Source organism: Brachycentrus maculatus, unplaced genomic scaffold, assembly GCF_059751285.1.
Source record: "Brachycentrus maculatus isolate JH-2025_06_01 unplaced genomic scaffold, ASM5975128v1 h1tg000107l, whole genome shotgun sequence".
In the NCBI taxonomy this organism is placed as follows: domain Eukaryota; kingdom Metazoa; phylum Arthropoda; class Insecta; order Trichoptera; family Brachycentridae; genus Brachycentrus; species Brachycentrus maculatus.
This window is the reverse complement of record NW_028280860.1, coordinates 822641-839458: the sequence shown is the minus strand read 5'-3', so window position 1 is coordinate 839458 and position 16818 is coordinate 822641. Positions and strand designations below refer to the sequence as shown.

Sequence of the window (16818 nt, the reverse complement as noted above, 5' to 3'; positions counted from 1 at the left end):
GAAATGGTGACCAACCCTTTGCTTCAGGTACCAGTCCAGTGCAATATTAAATGTTTATACGTATTACAGTGAAAAATTACTAACATTTATTTTGACGCCCTGGGAATCAAACCCGGGACCTCCAGCACGGTAGACAAAAGCGCTAACCACTACACTACGGAGGCCGACAAACAAAAAATATTAACGTTATTATTTTCTTTAAAAAACATATACCAAAGACTTAAATAGGTAACAACTTTCAGCCAACAAAGATCGTCAACCGATTTCAAAATGATAAGGGCGTTAGAAAAAAGTCGAGAATTATGAAGTGAACTTAAATTTATCTACACTCCATGGATAAAGCTTTGCAATTGGGGCTCAGGGAAGCTGGAAGCTATGCTTGTGAAGTGTGTAATTATCCCTTTTACGTAATCTGTAATAGATAAGTTGATAATACTTTGTAATATAATAATGAAGGTTTGATATAAATTCATCAATCCGAGCTCTTCAATTTAATACTTGATAATCCAATAATAAAGATTAATTTCGACATTAAATTCGGATTAATAAAATTCCCACGATGTACCTAGGTACCTACGTACCTACTACAATTTGTCGAAATAAAAAAATTAAAACTCTCTTATCCATATTTGCTCCCTATGTGGAGCATATGAAGTCCTCAAACTGACTCCAAGCTTTTTCTGGCTAATTTGACGTATGTGTTTTTATGTAACATGTTTTTTTGAAAAACATAATTTTTACCGCAATGGCAGCGTCAACTGTTGAACGTAACAGCAACATACGCAATACTTTATATTGTAAATGGCGGACAGCGTGCTTTTTGACAGTTGCTTAAATAGTGTATAGGTACCCACAAATATTGTGAATTAAACTTGTTAGAAATGTGCGCTTTCTGAATTTCTTATAGTTATATGGGTACTCGTTCATATTCTACACATCACTTAAAATATTCAATGATTTTTCGTTCGCAAAATAATGCGTTATTTGGTATTCGGGTAGTTCGTCAGATAAACATAAACCTGTACAAATAAAGAAGAAAAAAAACTATTCGATATTTGCAAACAGCTTTTTTTATCATCCTCAGCTTTTCCCCTTTACCCTTCACACAACCTTCTAATATCCCGAGGGATTTTGGTCTAGCCGATCTCGTATTGATATAAATAAATGAGGATTCCCAAGAATTTCCACAAGAACTCCACGTTTTAGAGGAATTCCCCTGATGATTATCCAAGGACCGCTACTGCCATCTGTCGACTTTACGCTTAAGCGCTATAAGAGATAGGATGTTTCGGAACTTTCTTAACCCGTACGTGTTTCATCATTAAATAGGGTCTAAGCCGTCATGGTGACCGTCTCAATCATAGAAACAACCAGAATCGAATCCTCCCGCAAACAATCGAACAAAATAAGTCAAGAGGTTAAAAAATGTAATACACAGATGAAAAAACCAGTTTAAAATGTTTTCAACGATTTGGTGCTAGTAAATTTTTAAAAAGATAATTCAAAATCACTTTCGATCCTTTAGAATAGTTGAAAACTATATTTTTATTTACAAAGAACTCAATGTTTTACGTCATTGAGAAAGAGAATTAAATAAACTGTTAACACATTGCCAATTTATAGTTGGACTTTCAACCGTTTAAAATAACCTTTGGTTTTGGTTTCAAATGATTTATTTATAACTTTAGAAATGGTCAACAATTGAATTAAACTTGGTTTAGAACAACTTTTGGAATTAGTCCAGATTTGGATAGCAGATTTCGTTTGAACTTAATTTCAAAATTCCCAATTAATTATTTTAGTCGGTAAAATAAAAAAAAAGCAGTAATTCTGTCTATTTGATAAACCATAAATAATAAGTAATCAATTAATGAAATCATAAATGATAAGTTATAGGGGATATTACAAAGTCAGCCTCTGTGGTGTAATGGTTAGCATGTTTAGCTACTGTGCTGAAGGTCCCGGGTTCGATTCCCAGGGAGGGGAAGTGAAAACAAATAATAGTGATTTTAATCTCTATTTTTTTTTCAATAATACCATCATAATGCTAAGTTATAGGGGATATTACAAAATAATGAAATCATAAATGCTAAGTTATAGGGGATATTACAAAGTCAGCCTGTGGTGTAATAGTTAGGGTATTTAGCTACTGTGCTGAAGGTCCCGGGTTCGATTCCCAGGGGGGGGAGTGAAAATAAATAATAGTGATTTTAACCTCTATTTTTTTTCAATAATACCCTGGACTAGTAAATCACAAAAAAATGCACAGGGCACTACATTAGATTGAAATGGCGTTAACCTGATTGTTGCTTGCATGAAGGCAAGGAGATCAGCCCTATGATCCAGATTCTTGGATCTAGGTATGGAATATATTTGGCAAGATATAGATGACACAAATGAAGAAGCTAAGGGTGTTGGACATTGCTGCTATATGGTATGGCATATGGTAAAGGAAATGGAAGAGAAATGCTAGGTTAATTAAAAAAATATTAAAGTAGCAAGTTTACTCGTACAAGCTTGTGTAATGTATATGAAATGCATTCAGTGCAAAAGGTGCATATATGTCTTTCACTCCAAATATTTTGTTATTCTGAAGTCCTAAGATATTTTGTCATAACATGTAACACAAAAACTCGTAAAAAATAGCAATAAAACAAAACATATGTTATTATTTGTAAAATTATTTATTTATTATTTTATTTTTTAATTACAAATAAAACATTCAATTCATATCTTGGCACAGAAAGATTATTCAAGTATTTGCAGCTAACATGGTGTCGACAGAAAAATGAAGTTGTTGGAACTGTTTTCTAGAATTTGAAGGAAATTGGTATCTTTTACCACAACTTTTAGAATGAGTTCTCAGGACGGTTTTTTGAGCAAATGCTCGATTGCACAAACTACACACATGCGGCTTCTCTCCAGTGTGAATTCTAAAACAAAACATTTCGATTATAATTTTTTTTATTTTATATTGATAAGAGTGGTAGACAACTGTGGATCTATTTACTGTGCATAGCTGTCCTGTCTTACTCGTTTACTTAAGACCTGATAGAGGGCAAGAGTTGCGTAATTGATGTAACCAGAAGTTGGGTGGCTATAATCTAGTTGTATTTCCAAAACGTCGAGGAAAAGAGGGAAAAGAGGGAAAATTCTGGACATTCTAACCTCTACTAGATAATTTCAGTAAAAATTTCATAATTTCAGGAAAGTAAGACATCCAATATATGCTATGTATACTAACTTCAGTACAATGCGGTTACACCAATATGACTATAAAATAAATGCGGTGCAATTAAGGTACTTTTGTTTTTGCAAATAATTGCAAGATTATTTGAGTGTTACCTTTTGTGCTCTATAAGAGTGGTAGATGAGCTAAAGAACCTGTCGCAGACATCACACTTGTGCCTCTTCTCACCAGTGTGGGTTCTGATATGATTCACAAGCAGCTCTTTCCTCTTGAAGCACTTCCTACATTGGTCACACGAGAATGGTTTGTCTTCTGAATGCAAAGTTGTATGTCTTACCATCTACAATAAACAAAAGATAAATGCATTATCATTAATATGATAATAAACAGAAATATTTAATAAGTATGTACCATTTCATTTTTTACCCAGTGAAAAACTAACAACTCAGCGAATATACTCAAAAAATGTAATCCAACATTTTCAATTAGTTTTCAAATAAATAAAAAAAAATCAATAATTTTGGTCAGAAATAAAAAAAAGTAGAAAAATATCATAAAATACAAATAGATAATCTACTCACCATTCATCATTATTTTTAATAAGATGTGGTTAAAGATATTACATAAAAGCTTATGTTTCAAACTTTTAAAGAGAAAAAGAAAATTATGATTTGTTTATGAATAACGGCAGGACAAAGTCAATTATTTATTCAAATAATAATAATATTCAACACAATGAGGTAACATGTGCCTCTGAGGTTTGTATGGCATATACGTTTTATAAAAATGTTTTAAAAAAAATAACAGTATAACAAAATAAAGTGAAATTAAAGATATGTAAATATAATAAATACATACATACAAACATACATATAGATATGATAAACTATTTTTTTGGATGTATTTTTACAGTACTGAAAAGAAAAACACTGCTATACATACTGCATTATCAAAATGATTATTTTATCATATATTGCTAGAATAAGTCCTTACCTCGGATTGGGTCGTGAATGCTTTACCACAAACAGGACAAACATAATTTTTAAGACCGTTATGTCTCAATAAGTGATCCCTTAAATTTCCTTCCTGCTTGAAATGTTTATCACACTGTGGACAGGGATACGGGCGCGCTTCACTGTGAACTTGCATATGAATCTATAATATAAAACTTGTTATAATCACAATGCAACAAGGAACTTTTAATATTATAAAAAATAATGATTAAAGAAAACACTTCGTTTTTTACCACTTGAGTTTTATTATAGACTACATGTTTCAGAAGTTAAACTTCCATCATTCAGGTCTGTATAATAAATGTATGAATGATGGAAGTTTTACTTCTGAAACATGTAGTCTATAATAAAACTCAAGTGGTAAAAAACGAAGTGTTTTCTTTAATCATTGTAACATGTCTTACCACAAAGTTAGTGCCGAAACAATAAATAAAATTATAAAAAATATGTGCATTATAGGTGTCTAAAAGAAAGCTTTTTTTTGGAGAGTATCTTTCGATATTATTAACACTTCTTGCAGTTTTTGCCATTCACACACCGCACACTACAAACCTCCTTGACAGTGTCCACATATGTAAATAGAAATACTACTCATTGGATAGTAAGAAGAGCTACCCGAAGGAGATGAAATCTTAACTTTCTCCAATTCATTTTTAATTTACATTTTACTTGGTAAATATGTGCAACTGTTTCTTAAAATCTATTGTGACACGTGTTTCGATGTGTTCCGCATCATTTTTAAACTCCATGTGTGAAGCTAAATGTAAATTTTAGAATTGTGTCCTTGGGAAGTTGAAGGATAAAGAGGGGGTAGGAGCTGTTTCTTATATGCTGCAATACTGTTACTTTTAGTTTTTAGTTGTATGAATTTCGGAAATACGTTTTTGTTGTAAACATAATTGATCAAAGTAAATATTTAAACTCACTCTTATTCTCACATTATAGCGTAAGAAGTTCAGCACATCATTTTTTTTTATCTGAACTTGCCTTACAATGGTTTAACGTTTTATTTATATTATTCTTTCAAAAAAAAATAATATTGCTACTTCTATCTTAGATACTCCTAAATTATTTTCATTTGAAAAGCTTTTATAACATATTTATTTCTAAATAAGAAAAGTGATCAAAAGTTTTTGTTTTGTTTTCAAATAAGTCGTAATGTTTTCATACTCACATTTAAATTTCCAACTGAGGAAAACGATTTCCCACATTTTTCGCAAACAGCGAGCATTCCTGAATCTAGTGACAGATGTTTTTTTTCATGCGATTTAAGTGCCCAATCAAAGAAAAATTGCTTGCTACAATATTGACAGCTGTATCTGTATGAAAAAGTCATTGAAATGAAATATGAATGTTGAGATTTTATTTATAACTCAACGTAGATGAAGAAGTTTTCTCTATTGAGAGGGAAAATGGAACTCTGGATATTCAGAGGGCATATGACCTGTCATTGACTGTTTAAAGTGTTAGTTTTATTCAATGACAGTTCAACAGCTATGTTAACTACCCAGACTTCTATATTTCCTTTTCAATAAAAAAATCCTAATTTATTTTGAGATATCAATAATATGTGATATAAATAACTCCTTAAGTGGAGTAAATACCGATCATAGTAAATATTTGGACACGCACAATATTATGAAACTAGGAATGTATTACAATAATCATTGAGAAATAATAAATTAACCGTAGAAGATAATTACTTTTTTATTCCTTCGTGTTGAATCATGTGCTGTTTTAGTCCAGACCATTTTGTAAAATCTTTCCCGCATAATTTACATTCGGCTTGCTGTAATGAATGAATTAGACATTATTTGAAATTTGACTCTGACTACTAATTGAAGTGTCTCTTTGACGACTAATCAAACCTAGGACCATCTAAGCTTAGGGCTTTTTCTATTACATGTAAATATTTTTAAAAATTAAACAATTTAGTATAGAGTACTTGAATATTTTATTGGTTAAAATATATTTTATTGAAAACGGTATTCTATTTATTTTTGTTTTACCTTTTTCCCATCATGTATCCTTAAGTGACCCACGAGTCTTTCTTCTGTGAAAAACCATTTACTACACATTGTACAATTAAAATAGGTTTTATCGGGATTCTCTTTGTGTGTCTTCATATGATTATTCATGGCTGCGATATGAGAAAAAAAATTGTGATAAATATTGCACATAGTATTTTAGATCCATTTATAAATCATGATTTTCTAGGTGTTTATAGAACATGTTAAAGAAAGTTTTCAAAGCAGCGAAGATATCATAAATCGCTCACTCCTTTCAACAACGTCATAAATCAAAAAACTTGATTTTTCAGGATAATGTTTTTAAAGTTTAATAATATAACACAATGTACTAAAAATAAATACCAAGCCACTTATTGAACTTTTTATTGTGCAACAGATTTTGTAAGGTAAAACCTGAAGATTTTTTCTCCATTTGAAAAATATTTAGTATATTTTAAAAAATAATTGAACAATACCTTTTCTTCAAAATGCAAAAACAACATTTTCTGCCCTGTAGCGGGTAAATATTAAGTTTAAAATATGCCTCCTTTGCTGGGATATAGTACATTTTCTGGGCATTCCGAAAACATCACAACTATGATTTATGCCGTTCTTGAAAGGAGTGAGCGACATGTGATTCAAATGCTATAAAGATAACAAGAGCAAAAAACTATTGTATTTTAGCTATCTACTGAAGTTTTACAAACAACAATATATTTTTTAAAGTCATCTAATATAATATTCTTTTATGATTTGAATATATCAGTGCCAAATATAATTTCATATACCAGTGTCATCGACATTTTTAACGATGGCATTGATAAATACAAGAGGTCTATTACCAGATTGGTGAAATCGGACTGGATTAGAATCTTGAATTTCCCACCTTAATCTTGTAGCTTGGTTTGATTTCGTTTTTAATAAATTACGTTACTTTTTATTATTATTACTCTTTTTTACAACCAAATTTCTATTATTTCTTTATATATGTATTTAACCTGTGCTTTTACTTCTTTCTTGTGTTTTCATTTAATTAATGAAAAACATTGTAATGATTTTGTTCACTGTATTTTATTTCATGTTATGTGTTTTTCATTGTTTCTGAACCATAAATAAATAATTAAATAAAAAAATTCATACATTTCGGCTTACTCGGCTTTTTTTGAACTTCCATATCGCTTGCATTATGTGGAATATCTGGCAATTTGCATTCCTCGAGCCATTCAGAATTATTTATTTGTGAAATTATTCCCTAAAATAATCAGCCATGAGAGACAGGAAACATGTCGCTCACTCCTTTCAAGAACGTCATAAATCAAAAATTGACATTTTTCAGTTGTGCATGTTTTCGGAATGCCCAGAAAATGTACTATATCCCAGCAAAAGAGGCATATTTTTAACATAATATTTACCTGCTACAGGGCAGAAAATGTTGTTTTTGCATTTTGAATAAAAGGTATTGTTTAATTTTTTTTATAAATATACAAAATATTTTCAAGTGTACAAAAAACCTTCAGGCTTTACTTAAAAAGATCTGTTTCACAGTAAAAAGTTCAATAAGTGGCTTGATATTTATTTTTAATACATTGTGTTATATTTTTAAACTTTAAAAACGTTCTCCTGAAAAATCAAGTTTTTTTATTTATGACGTTCTTGAAAGGAGTGAGCGATGTATGTACAGATTTACTATCTTTTAATACCAGTTGAATAAGGTGATTACCATTTTATCGATTCTTCCTTCCAGAAGTTTATGAGAGTTCAAACATTGCTCTTTGAAAGACTGAAATGATTTTAAAATCTTGAGACAATTCGAGCAAATATTTTGTGGAAAACCATCTCCACGTATTACCTGCAAAAAAAACTAAGTACATATCATAATTGGCTTGATTTGAAACTATAGTGGAATATGTTTAATACTGATATATCCAACATAATTTTTTTAAATTAGATTAAGTTAGAATAGATTAATCATAATAGATTAATAGGTACCTTTAGATTAGTGCAACCCGTAAAATATTTATCTAAATCGTTCTCAAACAAACAATAATAAGTACCACTGTTTCTAAGGCAAGCTCTACAAAGTAATTCCAAATCATGTAAGTTCTCCATATTTTTTGCAACAAATTGCAATAAGAATATAATAAGATTTTAATTTCAAAATTCTGATTATTATAATATGTAACACTTGTATTCGATATTGGAATTTTTTATGTCAATAGCAAAAATTATAAAGGTTGACTAAAAACATTTACAAAACACCAAATTAAAAAATGACAGTGACAGCAGCTGTCAGTGTTAGTACCAAAGATTATATACTGTAAAATCTATGGATATTGAGCTGCGTTCATATATCTATATATTCTCTGATATTGGTCAGTCGATGCTAATCAGTAGTACAGTGGAACCTCTCATAACGAGCATAATTCATTGTAGAATCTTACTCGTTAAGCGCTAAAAAATGTTTTGACTGGCGCGGAAGTCCTGGCTCACAAATGAAAAAGGGACTTACCTTTTCTCTGTAACTCGTTATGCAAAATGTCGCTCGTTAAGAGAAGAACATTTTCCATTTTTTGCTCGTTATGTGAATTCTCATTATGAGAGGTTCCACTGTATTTCAATATTAAAATTTTGTAAGAAACATTTTTTGTTAAAGTTTTATATTTTCCCCTTAGGGGAAATTAAATTTAATTGTAATCAAAAATGTATTTTTTTTAAACGCTCGATGAGTTTCATGGTTCCATTTACTTTTATTTCAAAAGTGTAATACTTTTTCTTATTAAGTATATTAATAAAGTATTTAGTTGAGCTTATGAAAAATCATCAGAATTATTTGTCTTGAATTTCCCAAGAAAATTCTCTACGAAGTCCTACATTAGCATAAAATACATTCCTTCATCAGTCAATAACAAATATATTGACCGGCTGTAGCAAATCTTGAAAAAAAAAGTTATTTTAACATTCTTTTTTCATTTTCAAATTCTATACAACATATACTTAGTACACAACATTTTGGGCGCGTTCAAGTCCTTATTCACAGATGTGGGTTTTTCCACTTACATCTCAAAAGTAATATTTGAGTCCGAGTATTTATAGGGTTTGCTTTGGGTAGAATGGCGAATGTTACACATGTATAAAGTGATCACTTAAACCAGTCTATAACACGTAAACCCTATAAATACCCAGACCTCCACATCTCCTTCATCTATGTTGAGATATCAAAATGTGTATACACACATAGTAGTTTTTTTTTTAGTTTTTTTTATAAACATGAGTACAATAAAACTAAAAGAATAAAAATAAACAATTTCTTTATTTATTTTAAACAATCATGTATAGTAAACATACACTCAGTATGGTTTAAACATTAACAATCCACTGAAATTCTTCATAAATTACATATTAACTTAACATATCAAACTTAATAGTACAGTTTTCATTTTTAAGAATTAATATAAATTACCGCATATCAGCAAAACACTAATTGAAATCATTAATATTATTTTTGATATTTTCATCAGCAGATTTATGCATTTTGGAGACCCATTTGGAGGTACATATCCCTAAAAATAATTACATAATTTCAAAGTCTGTACTATTGAAAGGAAAACAGTTTTTTTATTATTATTATGTTTTAGTGTTACAGAGTAGAGGAGAAAATTAAGCATAAAAGCTAAGTATATTATTTTTTGTATATACAGCTGTGTTCAAGTGAAATTGAATTGAGATAGTTTCAAACAAATAAGGAAAGCACGAGAAACTATAACTGCATTTTGTTTAAAACCACATACTATTTTGTAAAGGGATAACATGATTGATAAAATCAAGAAAAATTGTAAAAAACTGAAATCCAAATCTACCGTGTATCACATGGATATTTTTAAAATTATGTGAGTCAAATATGTTTTTTTAAGTAAAATTAAAATTAAAATTACATTATTTTGAGAACTAAATCTTAAGCATCTTGTCTCTGTTTGTTAGTCCGCCACTGGATATTTTAGACATGCTTTACAAAAAGCATAGCATTTTAACATTTTGCTTTATGTATTTAAGAGAGAGTATAATATGAAAGATATCTAAATCATCCTCGATATCCTCGAAAGATATCTAGAGGAAGACCAAAAAATTCATGGATGCTGCAAAAAGAGAACATGGTTTGAAGACATGGCCTAGGTGACGTTGTTCATGATAGAATGACCTACAACCTGAGGACAAGAAGAACTGACCCCAACAGTCTACAAAGACAAGAAGTTGGTATGCAGCCAGGAAAAAGAAAAGAGTATTATATGAAATTAAACACGATTTTTAATTTATGTCAAAGCAAAAATGTATCATAAACAAATAAACTTTAATAATTATAAATGATAAGTAGGCACAGTATTTAAAATAAATAAAGTTATACGGTAAAATAACATTAACATTTGGATTTTGATTTAAAAATTTCTCTTGAAAAAAGAGTGCCAGTATTATTGACCAGATTATCTTAAATAGTGTTTCATGATGCATTTATACTTTTAATAATACTAAACATAATGAAATTGCGCCCTTTTAATTACAATACTTATAAGTACATATGTACTAAATAAATTAAGATATGAATTAAGATCCATCACAGTTAACATATTTTGAGATAAATGTCCACTTGAGAGAAGCGACGTGCTTACATAAATTGAGCGCGGGTTTCATTCTCATCTTGAGGTGCTGACACATTGTGGGAAAATTTAGCATAATGAATGCGGCACCATCTACCTCCTGTTCCTTGAGCTTCTCCGCTATCTCTCTGCACTCGTCGAACTTGATCAGATGCGAATACAGGTCATCAATCGTCCATTCTTGGGGATTGGGAGGTAGTTGGGATTTGTTACCTACACTTCCTGACGAAGAATTGGAAAAAGATCTGTTGTTGCTGCAGGAGAACATCTTGGTGTCAGTGGGCTGAGGCTCATTCTGCGGAGTGACACGAAGTTTCTTCAACTCTGGTTCTTCGGAGTCGGAAACATCCGATATTTCAGCGTCTCTATTCTTCATGTCCAAGGAGTTTGACGAAGACGACTCGTCAGAATCATCCGAGTATTGTTTTTTTGGCACAACGCAAGTATTACTGTAAATAGTTTGTACGTCCTTCTTATTCCAGTGTCCTTCTTTAATTTGTATAGCAAAATTTGGAAGTTTGGCTCCTCTGGTTTTCATTTCTAAGGGCGGGACAATAGTCCGTGGTTCCCTTTTTTTCCTTTGTTTCTTGTTTGCACCGTCCGAGTTGCTATCGGGAGAATTGGGACGGGTTCCCCCTTCCGATGGCTGCGGAGTGGAGCCGGGACTCTGGTCGGTATCGTTGCCTGACTCTTGCCCGTCCTTACTGCCCGGCACTTCCTGGGCGGCTCGTCGCTCTCGCGCTCGGATTGTCATAAAATGCAGACCTTTCTTTTTTCTCTTCTTACTATTATTCCAACATTTAGGAACTGCACTTTTAGAACCGCTCCCTTTTGGTCGGCCACGTTTATCGTTTTGCAAGATATTATCTAAAATAAAAAGCATAAAATTCATAACCAGACTTCTATAATTTTCAAAACATTTACATTGGTACACATAATGTATATTTTTTATGTAAATTTGTTTAGGGAAAAATGGATGTTATCTTTCATGGATACGATTTTATTTCAAGCTTACGAAAATCAGTTAAATTAAATTAAACTTACGAAATTTAGTTTTATCTACTTGTAAGCATCGTTCCGGACATGGATCACTAAATTCCTTAGGCCCAAAAAGGTAAGGACAAGCTTGTAGTCTAGAACACATTTCCTTACAAAATGGAATCATTTCTTCATTTTTCGTGGTAACTAGAACATTAGCGTAATAAGTGGAAGTTTTCAACCTAGAACAACAACAAAAAAACATTCAGTAATAGAATGAAATATTTAAAAGCAATTTGGGATCATTTATAAAAGTTAACGGAAGTTACTCACTTTGCTTTTAATAGTTGAATATGTTTTCCCTGCTCTACTTTGCCTTCATGTTCCAGGTCCTTCAAGAGTTTGGCTGGCTTATAAGCGACCGATATGATCATATTGAGAACTTCTTTTATGACAAGAGTCAACGGTCCTGGACCGACGCTCTTGGGTAACTGGGAGAGCTTATTTCTGCTAATGAAAGGCCCAGAATAGCACTTATAATTGAAGTAGATTTTATCACACCATTCTTCATTATTCGTAGATTGCATTGCGGCCGTAACATTTTTATCGCTTTTATAATTTTGCTCGTCGGATGGTTTTAGCAATGGGTAATTATTGCTGGTGCACCATCCTGTTGGAAATATCGTAAGACATTTGTAATAAAGCCAGTGTTTGGTATTTGTAGATTCGATTAGGATGTGTAGTAAATTTTGTACGGTTTTAATAATAGTTCCGGAACAGATATTTGCAGGATTTAGTGGATCTACTACTTCGAGATTCATGTTTTCTTTATATCCATATTCTGATGCATCATCTACTGGCTTCATAAAGCAGCAACGAGGTGCCGGTCTGGCATTCTTAACAGCCAAGTACTCCTTCCAGTCAAATTCTTTCTTCTTATTCCAAGTCATAGGAGGCATTATATCGATGCCGTTAGACTTGGCCCAACCCACGGGGAATATGTAAGGGTGATTGACATTACATAACCAAAACCCCCCATCATTGTTACAGTCATTGAGGTAGTCATCCAAAACGACCAAGAAATAAAAATTGTCAAAAACTTGGGTAACAGTAGCGGGGCAGATTTCGGACATATGCGATGGATCAACTGCTTCCAACTTCATTCCCATCTCAAATTTATGAAATTGAGACTTGGGAACTTCCTGAAATATATCACATGATTACAAAATTAACACTATTATGAATATATCTTATGTCATACAGAATTTTTTAACAATGCTTTCAATATACAAAATATAATTCTTAAACCAACCGAAAGTATTTCATTTGGAAAAGAATATTCTTGCGAATCCTCTTGAGAAGATGTTAAACAGGATTTCCACTCGCTGTCATCAAAGTTAACATTTTGCAAATTCTCAGGATGATGTAATTCATAAGGAAACCCTTTGGACTTAACAAAGCCAGCATAACGGAGCCGAGCGTCCGTATAGAAAAGCCAAAACTCTTCAAACACATCTTCAGGCGCATCGTAGCGTAGTAATAAGCGTCCACCAACATTCTCGATAATCTAGAAAAATCCAACAATATCATATTAGGCATTGAAATTGCAATTAAGCTGGACCAAAAAGTTGTTGACTAATTATATACAAATTAATAAAATGAAATTTAAAAAACATATATAAAATTAATTACCATGAGAACAGTTTTATTAAATCGCTACATTTATTAACATATAATGTTTAAGGTTATTGAAATTTATTGAATACATTTACTGATCACCTTTGAAAATAAAAATGATAAATATTTAAAAGTAGGTAGTATGTTAATTTTAAACTAATGTGTTTTCAGCTTATAAAATTACTCCCAGTTCCTAGTCCAGGATAATATTAAACACAATAACGAAATTTATTTTTAATTTAAGTTTTACTCAGTAGATATTTGGTTTCGATGCATTCCGCATCATTTTCAAACAAGAAATAGTGGTATTTACCAAGTAAAACTTAAATGAAAAATGGATTGATTTTACCACTAAGTGACTGTCGAATCAATTGATGAATGACTTTTCAAATGATACCCAAATGAAATAAAAACCTAGAAAATCAAAAATAATATAAAAATACTCACAGTTGCTAACCAAAACTTATATGGATCCTTCTCATTTTGTACTTCCAACTTCATACCTATTTTAATCCTTTCTATGGCTGTGGCACCATTGCAAACTAAAGACTCATTCGGTACTGTCGACCCATTGGTCACCATATCTTTCATTAGTGTGACAATTTTATCCTCGTGCACGTCCGATATATCATCGGGAGGTTCGATAATGCCTTCGAAGTGCCGGCACCAACCCAAGGGATGCACCTCCATCTTGGCAAGGTCGCACCAGAAGTCAGACTCGGAGCCGATGTACCGAACCCTCAGGAGCGGCCCGCACACCATCGTTATACTGGCAATCCAATATATATCGGGATCAGATTTATACTTGATCTCCAGAAGCATTCCAATTCTAATACCATTGTCTAAACTCCTCGAAACCTATGGAAAAGATTTATTTACATGTAAAAAAAAAGGTATATCTAGGCATTCCCACAATAAGAAAAATGCAGCCTTTCAAATGTCAAAGATAAAATTAACAATCAAAGAGAATATTGTACTTTGTGGTTGCAAAGTTTTAGGTATAATATCGTTTATCTTTTGTTACATATATCCAGATCAAGGTTCTCGATTTTCACCGAGACCTAAAGAGGGGTGGTTGTATTAATATAACAATCATGTGTGCCAAAAAGATAAACACTTAAGGTTTAATTAACATTTAACAGTTTTGTCTTCTTTTTTATATAAACATTTTATTTAAATTTCGTTGGTGACTTTAATTGATTTTTAATTGCTGTACACTATATTTACAAGTTGGTTGATGGATAAAAATTAATCAAGAAAATCATCATAAACAAGATGCGATTTTTGGAAGAGAAAGGGGTTTATTTTGGTATGGTCCAAAACAAATAAAAATAGTTTTTCTGGTCAAATTCTACGATGATAACGGCATTGTAAATTAACATAATCGTGGGTCTAATATGCTTCTACCATATATTCAGACTAAAAGAGTACTTTTGTTAGATAAAGTGTTCATGGATGACCTGTAGTAGATTGATGAAATGATGAATATGGTGTTATAGTACCAATTTAAATGCCATTTTATGATTTTTTACAACACAATATTTTTTTAAGGAACAATCTGTAATATATAAATGTATGTGTACGTAAAAAAAATAGTTCTGCAGTTTTGACAGCGCTTGTAAGGTAAAAGATTAAACACTCGTACTCATTCTTATACCAATAGGTTTTATGAACATGGAAATACAAAAATCAGAGTGGGACGCACCAAAAGTCATCTGTCAATCATACTTTAACTTGTTTGTTTCAAATAAAATACTAGAGTATTTTTTTATAGGCAATACAACCACAAAAAACAATGAAAATGTAAAAAATATTTGGCAGAATATCATAAGAGATGTATTTTTTGTTTGTTTTAGACATGGTAAATGTTTTATTTCTCCATTTAAAAAAAATAGTTTTTACTAATTTATCATTTAATATTAAAATAACCTCCCAACGATTATAAAAACACAAAAACAAGTAACTCACTGATAGAAAAAATATATTTGTTTTTAATTTATTTATTCATGTATAAATATTATTACGGTCGCAGAATTTAAAAGAAAATCATATTAATTATAAAATTGAGTCATAAATCAGAGGTAGTGTGTTGGAATCGAACAAAAAACTCGCTTTGACTTTAATTTATAATATAAATTCGATTTTAAGGAAAATTAATATAGAATATGAAAATGAAACATACAGATTTACGATTCGAGGGTTAAATGTTATTTTTTACATACCTCTGTCACTAAATAATTATTAAAAAGAGATGGAAATAATAATCAATCGATTATATTTTTTCTTGCAAGTATTACATCTTTATATAAAACCAAAGTTTTAAAAATAAAAACTTACATGGTGAAAATATTCTTCTGGAACATCGTTAGGACATGGAGATGTCATTTTTATCAAAGATTCAATGACAATTGAAAGCGATTTTTTTTATGTTAATAAACTTGTTAAAAATGTATGTTTATTCGTTCTCTAAAGTTTATTCATTTTTCATTGGTACAAAAAAACGGCGAAAACTCGCGTCAAATTCTTTCCGTTTTGCTTATTTCCATAGATAAACACAAGTGCAGAAAATAATAGTATAAGTGCAGAACGGGAAAAATCTACAAACGGGGTACAATGTTAAATATATAAAATATTACCTGCAAAAATCAAAAAATATCTACATTGTGTGAAATAATTGCTTTTGAGGTAATATTTTATAACAATGCCTCTTATTATTTTTTTATTAAAAAGTCACTAACTATTCAGAATAAAAATAATAAACTTTGAAAATAAATAATATTTAAATGTTCATAGAAAAATAGATAAATATGATAAATAAGACACTAATTTTTTTTCAGTTTTTTTAGTATTACGTCCATACAAACCAAATGGGAAAACCAGGTGGGAGGAAATTTCTTTTCATATACTCTTCACTTTTTCAGTGTGTTCACTTGATAATTTCTTCAATACTCTTGATAAAAAAAGGCATTTCACTTTAAAATATATTATTTATTTATGATTAATAACAAAAACACCACATACGTAAAATTTATAAGAAAAATAACATGATGAACATAATATGCATTTTCACAATACGCATAATACAGTATATTCAAAATTACTCTTCTTTATACTGATTTTGCCAAAAGAATGCAATTGAAAAATTCAACACCAAAAGAGTTACACTACAGTGATATCAATTCAATTATGAAACTATTTTTGACATTAAAACACTAAAAACAAATACAAAAGAAATACAGTTATAATCATTGAATATCAAAAATGAGGTTGTCTACTGTTGTGTGAAACGGTCAATACTTTGA

At 30.8% G+C, this 16818-nt stretch overlaps 2 protein-coding genes across 3 annotated transcripts; both read right to left on the bottom strand.

Moving 5' to 3' along the window:
- Positions 1 to 2665: 2665 nt before the first annotated feature.
- On the bottom strand, positions 2666 to 8515 carry LOC148310097 (uncharacterized). 2 transcript variants are annotated; one of them, XM_088259029.1, is made up of 9 exons: positions 8202 to 8515; positions 7933 to 8061; positions 7353 to 7464; positions 6213 to 6343; positions 5907 to 5992; positions 5378 to 5522; positions 4184 to 4345; positions 3346 to 3530; positions 2666 to 2933 (listed from the first exon to the last, which is right to left on the bottom strand). In XM_088259029.1, the coding sequence occupies exons 1-9, from the start codon at positions 8319 to 8321 to the stop codon at positions 2753 to 2755; spliced, it is 1251 nt and encodes a 416-aa protein (XP_088115155.1). In that variant the 5' UTR covers positions 8322 to 8515; the 3' UTR covers positions 2666 to 2752. The 2 variants fall into 2 exon arrangements, with proteins under 2 accessions (XP_088115155.1, XP_088115154.1); XM_088259028.1 differs by having other exon boundaries at positions 7365 to 7464; positions 8202 to 8404.
- Positions 8516 to 9503: 988 nt separating this feature from the next.
- Positions 9504 to 16078, bottom strand: LOC148310096 (scm-like with four MBT domains protein 1). The gene is made up of 6 exons (XM_088259016.1): positions 15854 to 16078; positions 13964 to 14374; positions 13152 to 13406; positions 12173 to 13041; positions 11906 to 12081; positions 9504 to 11728 (listed from the first exon to the last, which is right to left on the bottom strand). Exons 1-6 carry the CDS (start codon positions 15899 to 15901, stop codon positions 10809 to 10811), a joined length of 2679 nt encoding a protein of 892 aa, XP_088115142.1. The 5' UTR covers positions 15902 to 16078; the 3' UTR covers positions 9504 to 10808.
- Positions 16079 to 16818: the final 740 nt, after the last annotated feature.

Excerpts from the sequence above, each read along its gene's own strand:
- LOC148310097 (XM_088259029.1), bottom strand. The coding sequence starts at position 8,321 with ATGGAGAACTTACATGATTTGGAATTACTTTGTAGAGCTTGCCTTAGA. Across the intron at positions 5,993-6,212 it reads GGATACATGATGGGAAAAAG|CAAGCCGAATGTAAATTATG; the intron begins GTAAAACAAAAA and ends CATTCATTACAG. Across the intron at positions 3,531-4,183 it reads CATTCACGACCCAATCCGAG|ATGGTAAGACATACAACTTT; the intron begins GTAAGGACTTAT and ends TGTTTATTGTAG.
- LOC148310096 (XM_088259016.1), bottom strand. The coding sequence starts at position 15,901 with ATGACATCTCCATGTCCTAACGATGTTCCAGAAGAATATTTTCACCAT. Across the intron at positions 14,375-15,853 it reads CAGAAGAATATTTTCACCAT|GTTTCGAGGAGTTTAGACAA; the intron begins GTAAGTTTTTAT and ends TCTTTTCCATAG. Across the intron at positions 13,042-13,151 it reads TTCCAAATGAAATACTTTCG|GAAGTTCCCAAGTCTCAATT; the intron begins GTTGGTTTAAGA and ends GATATATTTCAG.